Source organism: Echinops telfairi, unplaced genomic scaffold (assembly GCF_000313985.2).
Source record: "Echinops telfairi isolate 266 unplaced genomic scaffold, ASM31398v2 ScPeMD7_655;HRSCAF=1070, whole genome shotgun sequence".
Lineage (NCBI taxonomy): Eukaryota > Metazoa > Chordata > Mammalia > Afrosoricida > Tenrecidae > Echinops > Echinops telfairi.
The window spans coordinates 18,813,696-18,832,282 of record NW_022104553.1 but is presented as its reverse complement, the minus strand read 5'-3'; the positions used below and the strand labels follow the sequence as shown (position 1 = coordinate 18,832,282).

At 42.5% G+C, this 18,587-nt stretch overlaps 1 protein-coding gene across 3 annotated transcripts; it reads right to left on the bottom strand.

Moving 5' to 3' along the window:
* Window positions 1-2,057: 2,057 nt before the first annotated feature.
* On the bottom strand, window positions 2,058-17,860 carry LOC123521964 (zinc finger protein 160-like). 3 transcript variants are annotated; one of them, XM_045292546.1, is made up of 5 exons: window positions 17,819-17,860; window positions 16,934-17,016; window positions 11,010-11,136; window positions 10,424-10,522; window positions 2,058-8,853 (listed from the first exon to the last, which is right to left on the bottom strand). In XM_045292546.1, exons 2-5 carry the CDS (start codon window positions 16,946-16,948, stop codon window positions 7,061-7,063), a joined length of 2,034 nt encoding a protein of 677 aa, XP_045148481.1. In that variant the 5' UTR covers window positions 16,949-17,016; window positions 17,819-17,860; the 3' UTR covers window positions 2,058-7,060. The 3 variants fall into 3 exon arrangements, with proteins under 3 accessions (XP_045148481.1, XP_045148479.1, XP_045148480.1); XM_045292544.1 differs by having other exon boundaries at window positions 10,424-10,525; window positions 17,819-17,859; XM_045292545.1 differs by lacking the exon at window positions 17,819-17,860 and having other exon boundaries at window positions 10,424-10,525; window positions 16,934-17,028.
* Window positions 17,861-18,587: the final 727 nt, after the last annotated feature.

Below are 18,587 nucleotides of genomic sequence, written 5' to 3'. Positions count from 1 at the left end.
TGGTAGGGCGTGATCAAGGGCAATGTAACCGAGAGGAATTACTGAAACCCAAATGAAGGCTGAGCATGATAGCGGGACGAGAGGATCTGCGGGTGCGGGAAGGGCGGGCGAGGGGACTCGAACGTTCGGGACGACCCCCGCGGCTGAGAGCGGAGGGCCGAGACCACGACGCGCCAGTTTAAAGCAGGAAAAAACCAAAACAAAACCCCAAACCGGAAACTCACCTCCCGGCGCCTTCAGCTTCCGCCGCCAAGTGCGCGTGCGCGGCTGAGGCACCGTGGGGGCGGAGCCAATCGCCAAGGGGCGGGGCGCGGCGGAGAGAGGAACTCATTCCCGCGATTAGAATTATTTGAACTATTTCAGGAAGGAAACGCTGGGCACGTCTGGGCACGAGACGCAAACCAAACTGTGAAATGCAAAACCGTGCCTATGAAAATGTGCAGGTGCATCAGGCGCCACCCCTCCTCCGCCCCATCAGAGCGCCCTCTGCACGTTTCTGCCCCTCATGGGCCTAGGAGGCCGATTTATGAGACTTTGCTAGTGCCACACCCGGAGTGGCCCTTGTGCCTTGTAAACCTGGTCATTTAGGTCGCCAAGATTTGCTTCACAAACAGCTCTCTCACCGCCATCGAGTGGATGCTGACCTATAGCCACCCCCTGTATGTTTCTGAGACTGTAACTGTTTATGGCAGTAGAAAGCTCCATCTTTCTCGCACACAACGGCTGGTGGTTTCGAACTGCTGACCATAAAGATTGCAGGCCAATGCTAAACCATTACACCACCAGGACTCCATTTCACAAATAGCAATCACTTTTTTTGAAAAGGAGATATACAGATAACTGCCCCAAAGGGTGTCCCTAGGCTATAATCCTTTTTTCTCCAGCTCTCTTCTTCCACCGGGCAGTGGGTGGGATCAAACTGCCAACCTTGGGTTAGCAGCTCAGTGTCTCACCATTTCGTGACCAGGACTCCTAAAGTATTTAATAGGGAGGTCTCTATTTCTTCATATGAGTCCTTAAGAAAATAAAAGTAGGTTATCAAGGTTCCAACGGTCACCCCACATTCAATTATGTTTAAGGCATGATCTGTGAGTTTTTTCTTTGAAGTCTAGGTCCTCCCCAATTCATGGTGCATTTAAATTAATGCAAACCACACTTACTACTGTTCATTTTTTGATTTTGTACATCTTATTGTCACTAACATACTACAAGCAATGCGGCAGTGCATTTGTTGATATTCTCATTCTCAGGTGTTCACTCATGGATGTTCAAAGATCAACTTTATAAAAATACTGATAATAAAAGGCAATAATAATGAAAACATTATTTTAAAGAGCTATTCAATATATATCACGACCAACTTATGGCAGTCATTGAAACAACCTTGTCAAGTGGTTATGTATTGGCTGTGTGCATGGTCAGCAGTTCAAACGACAGGGGCGCCTCGGGAGAAAGACTGAGCTTTCTACTCCCACAAGTTAGTCTTTGGAGACCCAGAGGACTATTAGTCAGCATTGACTCGATAGCAGTACCACATTAGACTGCAAGTTACAAGTGTAGTTTAAAATGGGGCTTTCTACTCCCAACGAAGTCAGTCTTGGAATCAGACAGGGATAGTTCTACCCTGTCTCGTAGATTGTTGAGTTGGCATGACTCGACGGCAGTGTTTTGTGTCACTTACACAAGTAAATATTTCTATACTTAGACATCTATAGCTATATTTAAATGGGCATGAATTCTTGTCTCAAACTCTAAGCCCATTTGTCTTCTTGATGTTTCCACTTCACGTGATAAGCTTAGCTTCCACCATCTGTCACACTTCTTCGTAGTCTTGTCTAAGTGTACAGCAATCAGAACAAAAATTGTTAACTGGTTACCCCATGGAATCACCTGGTCAATAAGGTAGCTGGATACATGTATGATAGTTATTTTGTTCTATTCATTCTAAGGGGGGGTGTCTATTAACTAAAGCGTTTAGAAATGTTGCATCATTAAGGTCTACTCTGTATCCTATGGGTTTTAACAATGTATAATGTCACACATGGTAAGTCAAAAAGTAGTGCTACAAAAGAATAGAAACCTTTATTAAATAAACAAATCAAGCTATTGTTTCTCAACATTTGTTCCATCTAGGTATCTCCATCTCTCCGGCATTTCTCAGTCTTTTACACCATGTCAAAACGTCAGCTTTAGAATCCTTGAGGGAATCAAACCGAGTTCCTTTTCAGTGTTGAGTTCTCGGAACAGAGAGCAGTCTGAAGGAGCAAGATCAGGGTTGTAGTGTGAATGAGGTTTTGAAAGGTCAGGGTTGTAGTGTGAATGAGGTTTCACAAGATCAGAGTTGCAGTATGAATAGGGGTTCCCAATGAAATTTTCATAGCGCAGTCCACTGCCACCCTCAAATGAGCGGTGCATCGCTGAGATGAAAACAAAATAACCCTCTGCACATGTTCCTGTTATTGTTGTGAGTGGTCTTCACTTTTCTCGATACTTCTTCCTACTATGTCCCCAAGATGACCATCCAGTGTGTCCTCTGAGAAAGTCGATCAAGATGACTACTTGGGAATCCCGATGACGTTGCTATAATCTTGCAGGCAGGCTTCTCTACCTTGAACAACACGGGCCCAGCTGATCCCTATCAGACATCACTGTTCTGATAGGACTTGGTGTGCGTGTGCGTGTGTGCGCACGTGTGAAGGCACCTCAAGGACACTAAGACAAGTGTATTTCTAAAAGACCTTGTTTGCAGTCATCCACTAATCACCAAGACATGTTTAAATACATTTTATTTGGAATGAACCTGGGCATGCATTCACTGGAACCCTAGTAACAATACTTTTTACTTACCCTTGTATACCCACCACGATTGTACCAGTATGCCGTTTCAATATCTGGCAATTAGTACCACATGGTTCAAAGCTCCAAGTGTATAAAATACTCTCTTCACTTTGTTACAATTGTGCAAGTAAACTTATAAAGTGAATATGTAAGTTTTAGGTTTGAATTAAAAAAAAAAAATAAGCCAAGTAATACGCTAAGGACTTCAAGCAGACCAACTCTTTCAGTCCTTGAGATAAATTACAACTGCTTTTCATAGGAGGGGAGAAGGCACACAGAATTACTGCATGCAACACTAACTCTAGAGACTGACTGCCTAATGACCAAGGTAAGGTCACACTTAGGGAATCAAGAACACATGGGCACTCGTTGTCCAAAACAAAGACCCATAAACACCAAGCAGACAGGACACAAGGTGAAGCAAGCACTGCACTGGAAAGGAACTGAGGAATGAAAATGGCTTCAGCTGTGGTAATGATATCAGTCCCTTCCATTGCAACAGAAATTCCTTATCTCAGTCGGTGTCTTGGGGGCATATAATTTCTTTTTACAAAAGAAGAGGTGGAGTACGCTGTTGACTCTAACTCTTGGTACATTTACCCAACATGCAACTGGATCCAAGTTTGGGCTGTGGTACTACATAACCGGTCTCTGCTTCATTGTGAGAGAACTGTCTTGTACATCCATGTCTGCTGATCCAGCAACACCAGCCAGGAAAGCCAGCAACACTCTTTGCAGAGACACAAACCCAAGGGTATGCTCTTGCACACTCTTGGCAAACTAATGAGAACTCAGTCCCAGATGGTGAGCAAATGTGAGTGAATCTAAGTTGATCACTGCAATAAAATCAACCAAGTTATTTTTTAACATAAAGCATTTACGAGTAATGTCCTACGCTTTGTAAACAAGATTTATAACTTGAACTTTAAAATGTTTGGCATACACACGAACACAATCTAGCATATGCTTAATACTAACATGGGCAATAATTTAATAGAATACTGTGGAATATTACTTTCATAGAAAATGTGGCTTATGGGAAAGACTTTAGTACCCACAACCACAAAGTTCTAAAATTCAGTTCATCTCATTCTGCTAAGGTGGCACACACCACTTTTATGTTCAATCACTACTATAGTTGCATTAAAAAGAAGTTACATCAGTTCAAATACACACATATATACACATATATATATACACATACATCATATATGAAGAGGCATCAAGAATTTGTGGAAAGTGGAATTGAAAGTTTCTCCCTACAAAGTTCTTGAAGCCCCTAGATATAATTCACATATCATGTTTGAACGCATGAGTAAGCAGAGGAGGGGGCACCACAGATTGCCAGTGCCTCGGTCCTCATATGATTTCAACCAGCCTCAATTCATAAAATAAACGATGCAGGCAGGATTTCATGCTGAGCTTGCCGGTTCAGGGCACATATGCCTACGTACTGATCATCACTGCTCAAGGAGCATAAATCATGAGAGATGATAGTAAATCCCAAAACCATACGAAGAAATACTTCAAAGCAGACACTGGATCTCAGCTGAATCACTAACAGCGTGATTAGGCCATCACTTCTGTATAAAACAATCTGCCACCACAAGCATAACAAGTCTTCACAACTGGGATCAAATCCCTTATATAGTTGATGAATGATATTTTTCCCTATTCATTCATTTTTACCTCCAAATCCTTGCTGACATATTGAGGCTGCCCTACATGAATTTGTCCAATATATTCCCCATATGGGCTAGCAGGAAAAACTTTTTTAGGGCTGCCTGTGTTCTTGTTAGAATGGAGCAAATAAGCAAAACCATACCCAACAAGTTTATACATGTAAAACGTGGCAACTTCCAGAAATGTCTAATTTTACGTCTTTTATCAGACACTGGAGAAAGAGGAGGCTGCCTGCTTCTGCAGAGATTTACACTGTTGGAAAGCCTGCATAGGGCCACTGTGAGTCGGAACTGACTTGATGGCAGTAGGTTTGGTTTCGGTAACAGGAACTTCGTACCACACACTCAGCAACACACATCTAGGACATTCTTCCGTCTTTCCTATCTGGGGGATCTTCTCCTATGTCCTCTATGGTGAGCAATTCGGCTTTGAAGGGGTCAGTTAGGGTAAAGAACTAAAATATGAATAACAGTAAGGCTTTTTTACTGAGCCAGATACAGCAAGCAAAAAGTTCAGAGAAAAAAACTCACCAAGGTTCCCATTAAGGAGATCCCGGATGAGGTACCTTCTGGTTACTCTGGAGGCGAGTGGCTGAGTCCTTGACTGCAATCTCCCCAGAACATGGCACAGCCCTGCCTGTGCACCAAGCGTAGTGGGTGGAGGGAGACTCCTAGTAGGTCTGCCCTACAGTGTGAGGCCTGAATGGTCACACGGAAGAGTTTGGCCAGAAGACAGACTTCAACTTTCCCACCTTGTCAATGCCTGGCCCAGTCTGTTAGGGTTGGGTTCAGATATAACCTTATCATACACTTATAACTTGAGAAAACATTTAAAACTAGTATACCCTGTCACTCTATTCCCTTAAATGCACTCTACTGGGTTATCCCAGAATATAAGCGACTTGAAGTCAGAGTTGAAAAAGAAAATATCCCCAACACAATTCAAATGGATATAGTCATAGTGTTTGACAAATTCCTTTTTGAGTAACATTACTGATCCACGTTTCACTCAAGAAGACATGTCTGGGTGTTAATTTTCACGAAGCTATAAAAGTACCTCAGTTTATCGAAACGATATTTTACATCACTTTTCAACAATCGTATTGTGCAAAGGGGCCAATGTGTGCTCTAGGAACGATCATGCATTAAGATATTTTCATGAGGAAAACTGGTTTCCCCAACCAATCAAGGAGTTGGGAGCTTCCAGAATACATATGCAGTGTTGTTTTCAAGAACCAGAATCCACTTTCTGAGGTCTGACTACGAACAATTCTTATGTCTTCTCCTTCTACAAGTTAATAAAATGTGATTTATGGTCTCTCTTTCGGCACCACGAGAAGTTTAATTCACACATACTTGTATACTCACATTAGCCTCACCCTCTAACCACATAATTCTTTTTTTTTTTTTAAAGCAAATCACCTTCCTTCCCCCTTTCTAATTTGGTAACATTTTTACGTCCCTTGTTGTGTGGGAGTGCTTGTCAACATTCCTAGCAGATTTGGATGGGGACTGTTTGTTGGTGACCTCAGGAAGACACGCTTAAGTCTTCACTGCCAGTTATCTGTGGACACACCCTCATTTGGAAATAGGGCTATAGCAGATTTAATCAGTCAAGATGATAAAGATGATCCTTTCTCTCTTTATAATTGCTTTTTTGTTTGTTTAAAGACCCCGACAGAGATCACAACGAGACGAATAGAATGAATCATCACAAGCCAAGAATGCCAGAGGGCTGGCCACCTCCAGAAGCTGGAAGCGGCAGGGAACAGCCTCTCTTAGCTTCTCCAGAGGGCCCAAACCTGCTAATACCTCGACTTTGGACTTCTAGCTTCCAACACTGAGAATAATATTCAGTGGTTTGAAGCTACCCAGTTTTTGGTACTCTATTAAGGCAGTCCTAGGAAAATCAGAGTTCATCTTGTTCCTGTATATTGGTCACAGTGGAATTAATGAAAATTACTTGAGGTGAAAAAAAAAAAAGAAAATTACTTTAGGTGAATATATAAACACTATATAAAGTTCTTTGTTTACAAGTAAAAAAAACAAAAACTTTCCCACTGTGTACATTAAGGGAAACTCATGAATCTTCATCTTTTTATACTAATTCACTGAACTAAAGATTTAAAGGGACTAGCTGTGTTCATATTTATAGAGCATGTACTTTGTATTTACAATGGCCTTGTGTTTTCACGTAACTTTCAAAAGATACTTTACAGATCTCTACATGTTCCCTAGAAGCACACTTGAATAAAAAGTAAACAAAATATATAAATTAATGTGAAGTGGAGGGAGAAAGTAACAGAAAGAACAAATCTAAATAGAATGAGCAACTCATGGTTATGATTTTGCCACACCTGCTACCGGCTGCCATCAAGTCAGCTGCGACTCATGGAGACCTCACGTCTGTCAGGGGAGGGAGTCCTCTCTCCCAGGAAAGGAAAGAACTGCTGACTTTGCAGAGGTAAATCCCCACCCCTCTCTTCGAAGGTGCCTCGGGGTGGACCTCAAAACCCACGTGCTCAGTGACAGGTGCGTGGTTAACTGTTTGCACCACCCAGGGACTCTGCCACATATTTCACATCTATAAGATTTTGTTCTATAATGGACTCTCTGATATCGAGTGAGAAGTGGGCTTTCCAACATTCATTACATTTGTACCTTTTCTCTCCAGTACGGAGTCGCTCATTAACTGACTGGTATGAATGAATGAATTCCTTACCACACTCATCACATTTGCAAAGTTCCTCGCCAGCATGATTTTTTTGATTTTCCATAAAGCTTGTACTTTGGGTAAAAGTCTGGGCACACTGAACACGCTTACAATGCTTCTCTCCAATATGAATTTTCTGATGATACACAAGGCTCGAACTATGAATAAATGCCTGGCCACATTCATTACATTCATAAGGTTTCTCTCCAGTATGAATTCTATAATGAGTTGTGAGGCTTGAACTCTGAGTAAAGAGCTTGCCACATACATTACATTTATATGGCTTCTCTCCGGTATGGATTCGCTGATGTTTAGCGAAGACTGACCCCCACTTAAATGTTTTGCTACACTGACTACATTTATAAGGCTTCTCTCCAGTATGAATTCTCTGATGTTCCACAAGACTTGAATTATGGATAAATGCCTTACCACAATAATTACATTCATAAGGCTTCTCTCCAGTATGAATTCTATAATGAGTTATAAGGCTTGAATTCTGAGTAAAGAACTTACCACATACGTTACATTTAAATAATTTCTCTCCATTATGGGTTCTCAGGTGGCTAGTAAGATTAGAGCCCCACTTAAAGGCTTTGCCACAATGATTACATTTGTATGGTTTCTCCCCAGTGTGAATTCTTTGATGCTCTACAAGGCTTGACTTATTGATAAAAGCCTTACCACATTCATTACATTTGTAAGGTTTCTCTCCTGTATGAATCCGGTGATGTTTCACAAGGTTTGCTCTTTGGATAAAAGCCTTTTCACACACAATGCATTTGTATGGTTTCTCTCCCGTATGGATTCTTACGTGCTTAGTGAGAACTGAGCGCCAGCGAAAGGCTTTGCCACATTCGCTGCATTTATAAGGTTTCTCTCCAGTATGAATTCTCAGATGATTTGCAAGGTTTGAATTTTGCCGAAAGAACTTGCCACATACTTCACATTTATATGGGGTCTCTCCAGTCTTAGTAATTTTTGATCCACAATGAAAGGCCTTGTCACACTCATTACCTTTGTAAAGTCTCTGCACAGAATGAATTCCCTGAAGATTGGTAAATAATGACCTTTGGCTAAAATCCATCCCATATTCATAATTGTAGAGTTGTTCTGTAAGGTGAGTTTTGGGATGTTGTTGTTTAAGTAATGATGGATGCATGAAAACCTCCCCATATTCGTTAAAGATGTTGGTATTCAGAGTAGGAGGACTTCTTTGAAATGGTAAAACCGAACTATTGTTTGTAGACTTCTCTACTTGCCAACATTCGTACACTTTCTCTCCAGGGTGGTACCTGTGCTGCAGTTCAGACAGGCGTGACTGAAAGCTTAGTTCAATCTTATTTTCAAAGCATGGCATACACTTGTTTCCTTCACGTCTTGTCGTATGTGGTTCCCTTCTAACCGGGGTCTCGTTGTCACAGGTCATAATCACTCCTTTGCCATTTCTTTCCTCATCTCCCCACTGACTCTCAAACTCAGGGGCATTTTGCCTAACTTGCCTGAAGTCAAAATCCTCGATGCCAGGATAGTCAGGTCTTTCTAACATGACTGTCTGCAATAATTTTCCTTCGTTAATGATCTCTTTTGGTGGTAATTCCTCAGTCATACATGGAGAGACATCTAAAAGATATAAAGAACCATTCCTATTAGCTATAGTTAGAAACACATTTTATATTGAAAAATAGTATCCCTCTAACAACAATCCATATGGTGAGCATAACTGTAACACTTCTTAATCATAATCTTCAAAGGTTTATGATACAAGGTTAATAGACCTCCTTATTATAGAAGGAGTAATTACATGTAATTCAAATTACTTTCAGGAAAGTTCATTCAAATGTATTATCATATTTGGATTTCTCTTCATCTCTGCAATGAGAGAGACATAAAATGAGGGATGCTCTTACAATTAGCATTTGTAGATATATAATTATAACTATGAATCAGTGGAAGTCAATGTGCACTTAACTGGATTTAATAGAGAATGCATTTCTATGTATCATCAAGAGAACACAATCAAGATGATTTTTGTTGTTAGCCAATATTAAGTCAGTCCTGACTGATGGTAACCCTGTACAAAAGAATCAGACTTCCATGATCCATAGGGTTGTTACTGGTTGATTTTTGGATATCGGCATTTCTTCCTAGTCTTAGGACGGAAGCGCCACTGCACCTTGTTTAACATCACACCGAGATGCAAGTTTCCACTAACATGAGTGACAGCTGTGCTGTCGGTGGCCTGGAAGGGAATCAAACCTGGGTCTCCAGCATGGAAGGCAGAAGTCTACCACCGAACCACCACTGTCCTCTAAGCAGTCATAAGGAACACATAAACTAAGTGATCAAGAATGTACACCGACTTGTCCAGGAAGGCTGGTGGGAGTCATGGCGGTGAAGTGTAGAAGCAAATGAGGGAAGTCCCACCGAGACCCATATTTAACAGAGGGGTGTGTTAAAAAGAGAGTTGGTCAGTGACAAAGCCGCCAAAAAGGCCAGCGGAATATAGGACAATCACCGGGATCTGAACCCACAGGGAACAAGCCCATCTTCGTATGTTAAATGAAGAATGTAGCTTCCAGACCATTAGATATGTTGTGGGAAATGCAAGCATTACAAGCAACAGTCTTTTTGAAAACGTACATGAATTGCAAGAAACTGGCTAAATTCCTGTACAATAGAAGATATTGCAATATTAGTTTGACATTCTAAGTTGCACACGATGGCACGAGGAAAAAACAATTAAAAATGCAGTAATTTTAAACAAATTCCAACATGTTTAAAAAACATGCTATAATAAAGCAATTTTATATATTATTGAAAATCAATTTAATGAGTTCATATTAAGACAGTAACTTAATAAAAAAACAAACAAAGAAATCAGTGCATTCTCAAGATATCAGAAATTTCAAACTTGAAAAATCCAATTTAAATGGAAATTGTGAACTTTCATGTTGTAGGTACTACTTCCGGTAAAAGTGAAAGGAGTGACTAAGACATCTTCTCACAAATGATAAATGGTTGAGGCAGGAGTCAGAGTAATGAAGAAACATTCCTGATGAAAGCTCACAAGAAATGAATGTGTTTTCCCATGGAGGCAGTTTCCCAGACGATACTCACCATCACCACTGATGCCTGGCTCTACCGACACGAGCTCTTACCTATAGTCACATCTTCGTAGGGTCCCACTTACCTGGGTTTCTCACCGTTTTCACCTTGTTCTCCACAGTCCAGGGTTCTTCTGCGGCGCCCTTCCTCAAAATGGAGATAATATTCATCTCAGAAAGAGAGACTTCTGGTTTCCAGAAAAAAAGAAACATGACGTGCTGCAGAGTTTCTAGGACGCAATCCAAGCTGTTTGTTCAGCTGAGAATATCACCGATTTCTCCAGGGAAATATTTTTATGTTCACTAACTGCTTCCTTGGAAATGCTTAAGGAATACTTAAAATATGCTGACGCCTAGCTCTCTTCTAGGAACCACTAAATCAAAAGCTTAATTTTAAAGTCACAATCTAGCATATATTAAAATCTAGCCATTTGGTTTTGTGCTTAACCAGTACTACACTAGTGTGAGATGTATAGGGTCACGGGTAAAAAAGAGGAAGCTAAGTACCAGATGCTGCATTACAAAATATTTCATTTCTGAATAGACTTGTTATTTCCTCCTAAGAACATAGATTTCATCCAACACAGCAGGGATCTTCAAGAGAGAGACTCACAGGCGAAACAAGAAATACATAAGGGAAAATCCTAATTTCGGGAGAGAAGTTATGCTCACCTAGGGAGACCAAGTTGCTGTAGTTTTCCAACATCACATCCCAGTACAAAGTCCTCTGAGCAGGGTCCAGACAGTCCCACTCCTCCTGAGAGAATTCTACGGCCACGTCCTTGAATGACAGCACTTCCTGTAATAAAAAACACCCCATGAGCAGGTGAGAACCTTCTTTCCCCCCATAAAATAAAGGGAAGCATGAGGATCAATTAGGTGGATGCAAGTGTTCTGACAGATCCACATAAGATATTATTGCACACGTTATATATTGAGTTTTATTTCAGGAAGGAAGGTTTAGCAATTGAGGACATGGCATGGTGCTGTTTGACTTTCTCTTGTGTTAAAAAAAAATAAATAAAGAGGAGAAATCAACTCCAGCCCCAAGGCCGACTGTCACAAGGCAGGGGTTGGACAAGCTTCCCACCTCCATCTTCCTTTATCCTGCTCTAACACTAACTGCCCCTCCCAGGGCACGCTACTTCTCTGCTAGGTTTGATAATCGATTGTAATGGCCACAGAGAATCCAGACAATGCTCACAACAATGTCAGGATCAGAAAACATTAAGGGGAAGCCCTTTTGTCCACGGTGTCTCTCCTCAGTTGTGCCGGCAGACACCAGTGCCCGGTCTCTCAGCCACGTGCTTCCCCCCGGCCTCTGCGCTGCTCGGGCAGTCCACACAGATCCTTTAGTGCTGATCAGTGGCCCAAGGACACCGGACTCTCAGCAAGCCAGCCTCCTGCCTGAAGCTACGAAGCAGTGTTTGTTTCCTGGGCTGAGAAGCCTGCTGCTCTGTTCTGTCGGATGGCCTCAGCTAGAGGCTCCTCTGCCGCTGCCACTTCACACATGTGCTCTGCTACCACCTCTTTTTTCTTGCTGGTCGTGGAAGGCTCTGTTTTTGCTTCTGAGATGGCTCACGCTTACACCCAGCTGAACGGCCAAACTGGCCAATGCCCGAGTTCAAGTCATCTACACCTTACTGGCATGTTCCCACCCAGTCATTTGGTGGGAACTACAAAGACTATCAAGTAATTCAACCTTGCTGCAGTACGAGCCCCTAAAACCACAGTAGTCTGATTTAGCCGTGTTTCACTCCATCATGCCTGGGGCACCAGGAGGGGCCAACTCAACGGCAGCTACCAAATACAATTTTGTTTTCTTCTACTTTTTCCACCAGAGGATATGAAGTCTTCTAAATTGCTAGGGATGGCATTTTTATGGACAATAAAAGAAATGCACAGATGAAAACATTTCCAGCGGGTTTATGTGGAAGTGGTGCCGTTAGATGCTACTAGTTCAGTTCTGACTCAGACTGGTCCCGTGCACAGCACAGCCAAATACTGCCCGGTCCTGCACCACCTGCACAACTGTTGCTACGTCTGAGCCCACTGCCCATTACTTCTGCCACTACAGCCATCCGTCTTGTTGAAGTGCCAACAGAATGTCCCACAGACCAAGGGACATTCGGGCTTCCGGAGGAGTGGAAGCACAAAAGCGGCAGTGTGGTCAGGGATAACAGGGTCCATGCTCAGCCTTTAACGCAGCGGCCCTTTCATACAGTTCCTCAGGTAGTGGTGACCACCCCCAACCATCAAATGATTTTCATTGCTACTTCATCACTGTAACTTTGCTACTGTGATGGACCGGGCGACCCCTGTGGAAGGGTCATCCGACCCCCAAAGGGGTCGTGACCCACAGGTTGAGAACCGCTGCCTTAAAGGAAGGTCAGAATCAAAGTACCATGAAAAGGATGATAAGAGCAACAACTAGACTGTCTGGCTAATTTTTTTCCGATATGCTAAGCAGCCCTGGTGGCGTAGCAGGTACGGTTGAGTTGGGCTGCTAACTACAAAGTGAGTGTTCGAATCCACCAGCCACTCGGCTAGAAAACGGTGCGGCTTTCTATTCCCGTCATGACTTACCATCTCTGAAAAGCTCCAGGGTGCAGTTCTACTGTCCTGAGGTCGTGATGAATCAGAACCGACCTGATGGCAGCGAGTCTGCTTTTAGGGTTCTACCGCGTGCTAACCACTATGCTAAAGGCTTAACGTGGGATAATTTATAGAACATGATGACTTGTGAGAAACTATCGGCTCTGTTAGAGACTAAAAAAAAATGTACTTCAGGTCAAATAGCTAGTAAGTAACAGAAAGAGCACCTGAACCTAGGTAGTGGGCTTGAGAATTGAAACCTAAGGATTCAGGAGATAAGAAACACGTATAACATTAAAGAAAATCTAAAACATGTTCAAGACCAACAGCAAAAGCTGGATGAACAGTTCTCAGAAATGTGTGCATTAATACGCTTTGTATTGTTATCCGACCAACCTTACAGTGTGGAGAAACAACACATGGGAAAGAGCTAAGGCATATTATCAGGTGTCAAAAAATATAAAGTACTTATTCAAAGATGGTATGTCTTTTCTGCAGAACCACAGGCTTGCACTTACATGCACGTGCATACCCACATATACAAAGTGACTGAAATCAGAAGCTGTCTGTGAATGAGTTCTTTTGTATGATTTTTGGTCACCCATTATGTTGCTTATGTGTGCGTTAGCATTTTTTGGCATGAAGAACATGTATAAATAGTACTTGTGAACATTATTTTATCTTGGGTTGTTAGACATATTCTACAAAAATCAGAATACAGAAAACTTTAACTCAAGGCTCAACTGAATACACATCTGCTAAACCACAAAGGCAATTTTATCCATTTAAATTTAGGTATTCGGACATAAAGTAAACAAATGTATTCCAATCTACAGTTGAAAAAAATGATTCGAGATTAGAACATGAATTGATGTTATGCATTAATTTAAGGGACGCATTTTTTAAAATTTTATTTTTTATTATTATTTTATTTTTAAAATTATTTTATTGGGACTAAATTTTTAAAAAGCTATCCAAGAAGGTGAGTCTTAAGGAAATGACTGGATAATTTAAAATCATGCCAAACGAATGAATTCATTAAATTTTTTAAAAAAGCAACCTGCTACTAAGCAGGAAAACTTCAGCAAAGACTGGAAGCCTTTCCCCAGTGCACAGGGTGCCTGAGCCAGCACCAGGAGAAGCGGGAGGAAGAAAACCAATGAACTGGGATCTTTATTGTTCAAAATGGACATGACTGCAACCTTCAAAAAGAGTGTACTATAAGAACTAGCAACAATAATGAAAACAATCTTTTCCTTTAAAGGAAATCCATCAAACCAAGCCTCGGAGTCCAGTACAACCCAAACCAACCCCACAGGACAGGGCACTGCCTCAGAGGGCTTCCAAAGGTTTCTTCTTTTTTTTTTTAATCATTTTATTGGGGGCTCGTACAATTCTTTTTTTTTTTTTCTTCGTACAATTCTGATCACAATCCTTCCATTGTGTGAAGCACATTGGTACACTTGTTGCCAAGGCCACATCTCTCTCCCGTGGAGCGAGCGGCTGGTTTGTTTGAACTGTAGACAGATGTGCATGTAATCAGTTACACATTCGCAGCTGGGCACTTACTTAGTCTCTGTACTAAGAGTTAGAAAACAACTCACAGCTACCAAAATTCTAGCAACAGCCAGCGTTTCCATGAACGCATACAAAGTTTCCAGAAGTTCATGGGTAAATTCCATTATTTTGTAATTCAATTTTTCCACAAGTTTTTGAAGCCCCCTTGTATATCATCACACTAATGTACAAGACTCTTCCATAGCTCTGTAAAGAAACGATTAGACTTTACTGAAGGATGTACCCTGGTTCCCCGAAAATAAGACAGTGTCATATATTAATTTTTGCTCCCAAAGATGCGCTCAGTCTTATTTTCAGGGGATCTTATTTTTCCATGAAGAAGAATACGATACACATTTATTGTTTATTGTTTTATTAAGAGAGACCTCGCACTTCCTGTCTGCTCTGGCTGCACTGCGGCCAACAGTGAGCTGTGCAGCGGCGCCCACTGCTACGGTCCAGAGTCCAGGTAGCTTCAGGGGCCTTATTTTCGGGGAGGTCTTATTTTGTGGGGGTGCCTTATATTTCAGCGAGAGGCAAAACTGTAAGTCAGTCTTATTTTCGGGGAAACAAGGATAGGCACCCTGGTGACACAGTGGTTAAAATGCTCGGCTAATTGAAAGTTTGGCAGTTTGAACCCACCAACCCATTCCGGGTGAGAAAGCGGCAGTCTGCTTTGGTGAAAATCAAACTACAGCCGTGGCCATCCTTGGGGGCCATTCTACTTCTTCCTATTAGATTGCTGAGTTGGCACTGACCCAACAGCAATGGGTTTTCCTGACAGACATAAGGACACAAGCACAGACCGACCAACGTGATTCTTCATGGAGCATGGGATGACTTCCGAGAGGTCTCAGTGAGCGCAGAAATGCAGAGCATCCCACACTCCGAACGAACAGCCGCGACGAAACACAGGATTCGCCCAATTCACGGCAAAAAAGTAGGAGATTTCAATAAAAACATGCCAGATGGGAGCCCGACCAATCCTCCCAGTACCATCAGAGGCCAACCCTGCTTTGATTACCCAGGAAATGTCAGTCAACGCGGGCTTGTTAATTACCCCACTGGGGCTAAAAACAAGTAATCAAACCTTCAAGTCGTCAGTAGCTTATTCAGGATACATCCAGTCATTTAGGAAATCTCTTCCCAGACTTGTTTTCCATAAATTCTGGGCAAAAAGGTCCCATAAGTGAACACACACTGCATCCCAGACATCTGCTATCATTGGCATCTATTATTGACTGTTCTGTTCCAGGCCCAATCATTGATGTTTTGGAACTAGAAACACCCTGGCTCACTTGCTTAGCTTCAAATGCATTATAAACTTAGGCACAAATGGGTTTTCCGGCATCAGTTTCCTTTCCTAGGCATTTCAGCAGGGTGTACCCATAAATGTGCAGCTGCTTTCATGCAAAGCAGTCCTGGAGAAGTACATGGCTGTTATCAAAACGTTCGGTGGTTTGATCCCAGCCGTTGCTCCACAACAGATTCAACAGTCTGAGCCCTTAGAGACTACAGCCTAGCAAAGCACATGGGGCAGCTCTCCTGTTCTATAGGCTCGCTAGGAGTTGGAGAAAGTTGATAGCAACAAGACTGGCTTGGTTTGCTTTGCTTCAATGCTGGTCCACAGAGAGCTGACAGGGCGGCTAGCTTTGGCCCTTACACCCACCCAACTGCCTATCCTCATGAACCCACGCCCCCTCTCCCACCTGAGCCTGGTATGAAGTCCTTCCCATGAAGCTCCCCAAATGGAGTCTCTTCACAAAGCCCCTGTGCCCGAGTCACAGTGAGATGTGAGATGGACTGTGTGGTGGCAGGAGGGGGCAGAAGGAAGGCCCTGAGTGGATGTGAGCCAGTATGTCAAGGAGGGCATGTCAGAGTCAAGAGAAGATGACCACATTCTTTTTTTTTTTTTAGTTGTAAATATTGTATTTTTTAACTCACACAATGTTGCATGAGACATTTGCTAGTTTTAATATAGCCATAGGATTAATACTCTTACGGAGTACATGGGAAAGTGCAGAACTAAAGAAGGAAGTTATCTGAAAACAAAAGCACACATTTCTTAGGATTTAAAAATATTGCACATAAGGTTGAACAGAAATTACTGTTTTTACAAACAGAATGAGGTATTAGTCAATCTCTAGATACAGATGAGTGCAAGGAGGAACCACAAAACACATAAATCCATATTAAAACAAGTGTCAACAAGTAAGAAACAAATATGAAAAGATGTGTAAAGTGGCTATGATTTCAACACTACAAAACCATTTCAACACTACAAAACCAAAGCCAAACACGTAACTATCTCTTGGCAATAGCTCATGGTTTCAACTTACTTTCAACCTAAATGACTACAAGCTTTCCTCTAGCCGAGACCACATTCTTAAGCTAGCATTTTAGGAAGGAGAGGACAGAGCTACCCACGAGGCCATGACAGTTACCTGGAACAGAGCCATTCTGGACACCTCTTTCTTTCTTCTTCCTCCGGGCTTTCTCAGGAAAGATCAGTTTTGAGAAGTCAATCCTGGGTCAAAAACAAGCTGTTAAAAGGTTACAATCAACACATGTCCTTTTGCATGTGCACACACGTGCACTCACGCACTCTCTCTCTCATCATGGAACGAGATGGTCCCTGCCCCAGGAAAACAACAGGTACTTTTATTGCCCTCCCATCCTGGTGAAGGCACTCTGGGTTATAATTAGGGGGCTCTGGGCTGGACTAACCTGCCCTTCAGATGACAGCGCAGCCCCTGACACTCCATGAAGTGCAGAAACCCTCTCAGCTCCTCATTGAGCAGACCCAGTGCTCAATGCTGGAGCCACCGGATCCCTTTAACTATTATCGAGCCTGGGCTCACCCCAGAAGAGCAAGCTCAGGGGGCGGTAAACAAGGCGGGGGAGTGGGAATCAGAAATATATGAAGAAAGGCAACAATGAGAGATTCGAGTAGCGAACAATAGGTGAAACAGGTTGCAGGAATGGGGTTGCATGGTGGTGGAAGAGAACTAGAGCCAAGGAGAGAAACAGCAGAAGAGGGAGGAGGAAATAAACATGGAGCAGAAACTGAAGTAAAATGGGAAGTGTCAAGTTGTTTCAAAGCCTGAGATGATGCAGGTCATGCCGTGAACAGAAGAGGTCCAAGGGCGTGTCCTGGATGTCCCCCAATTCAAAGACCAGGACGTTCAGGGGAAACCAGAAGAGGAAACTGACACAGGATCAGGGGAGAGAGAGAAAACGGAAGTCCACCGCAAGATGGGCATGGAAAGACACCTTTGGTGCCCTGAAAGCCAAGAGAAAAGTGTTTCCAGGAGAAGGGAGTGATCAACCGTGCAACTGCTGCTGATCAAAGGAGGGTTCGATCTGGACATTGGCTCCAGCAAATGCCTTCATCAGCGCAGATGGGCTCTTCCCGAACAACGTTCCAAGTCAGTCCAGCAGGGCCTTCAACAACTGTTAAGGAAGGACAGAGGACCTTGAGGAGAACATCGACTTAGCAGCTCAGTTTAATGCCACAGCAGATCACATCAGGGGAGTGCATGCAGTAGTGCACTACTGCGCTAAACTAGGTTCTGTGCGGTAACAGAAAGCACCACGCACAGCCTGCAAAGCACACCCCGAGAGTCTAACGTTATTTATGCTGTGCTTTTTTAAAACTAAGCTGAAAAGACCAGAACCCGTTTTTAAGTGGAAACCTGTCAAAGAAAACTCAAAACATTTTCCACGAATAGAGAGCAATAGAAAGGTGATGTGAATGCCCCTTGCTAAAGGTGCGAAACTTGGGAGACCTAGCAAAACTAGGTCATCCCATTGGGCTCTGGCTCCCACTACTAGGTACCAAAAAATATTTCTGATATATGACATGCTAGAAAGCACGTAGTTCCTTGTAATCTGATCCTGACACAGAGTAGTTTAAAGGGAAAACAACTTGGAAATGAAAAATTAATGCAGAGACCAAGGTTTAAAAACCTGGGACTATATTACTTTCAGAAATGATGACATGGGGAGGGGGGAAATGAGGAGCTGATTCCAAGGGCTCAAGCAGAAAGAAAATGTTTTGAAAATGATGGCAATATATGTACAAATGTGCTTGACACA

What these genes read in the sequence shown, in the direction of transcription:
- LOC123521964 (XM_045292544.1), bottom strand. An exon ending in CAGCAACTTGGTCTCCCTAG is followed by an intron (nt 10,526 to 11,009) that starts GTGAGCATAACT and finishes TCTGGAAACCAG; the next exon opens with AAGTCTCTCTTTCTGAGATG. An exon ending in GAAAACGGTGAGAAACCCAG is followed by an intron (nt 8,854 to 10,423) that starts GTAAGTGGGACC and finishes TATATCTTTTAG; the next exon opens with ATGTCTCTCCATGTATGACT.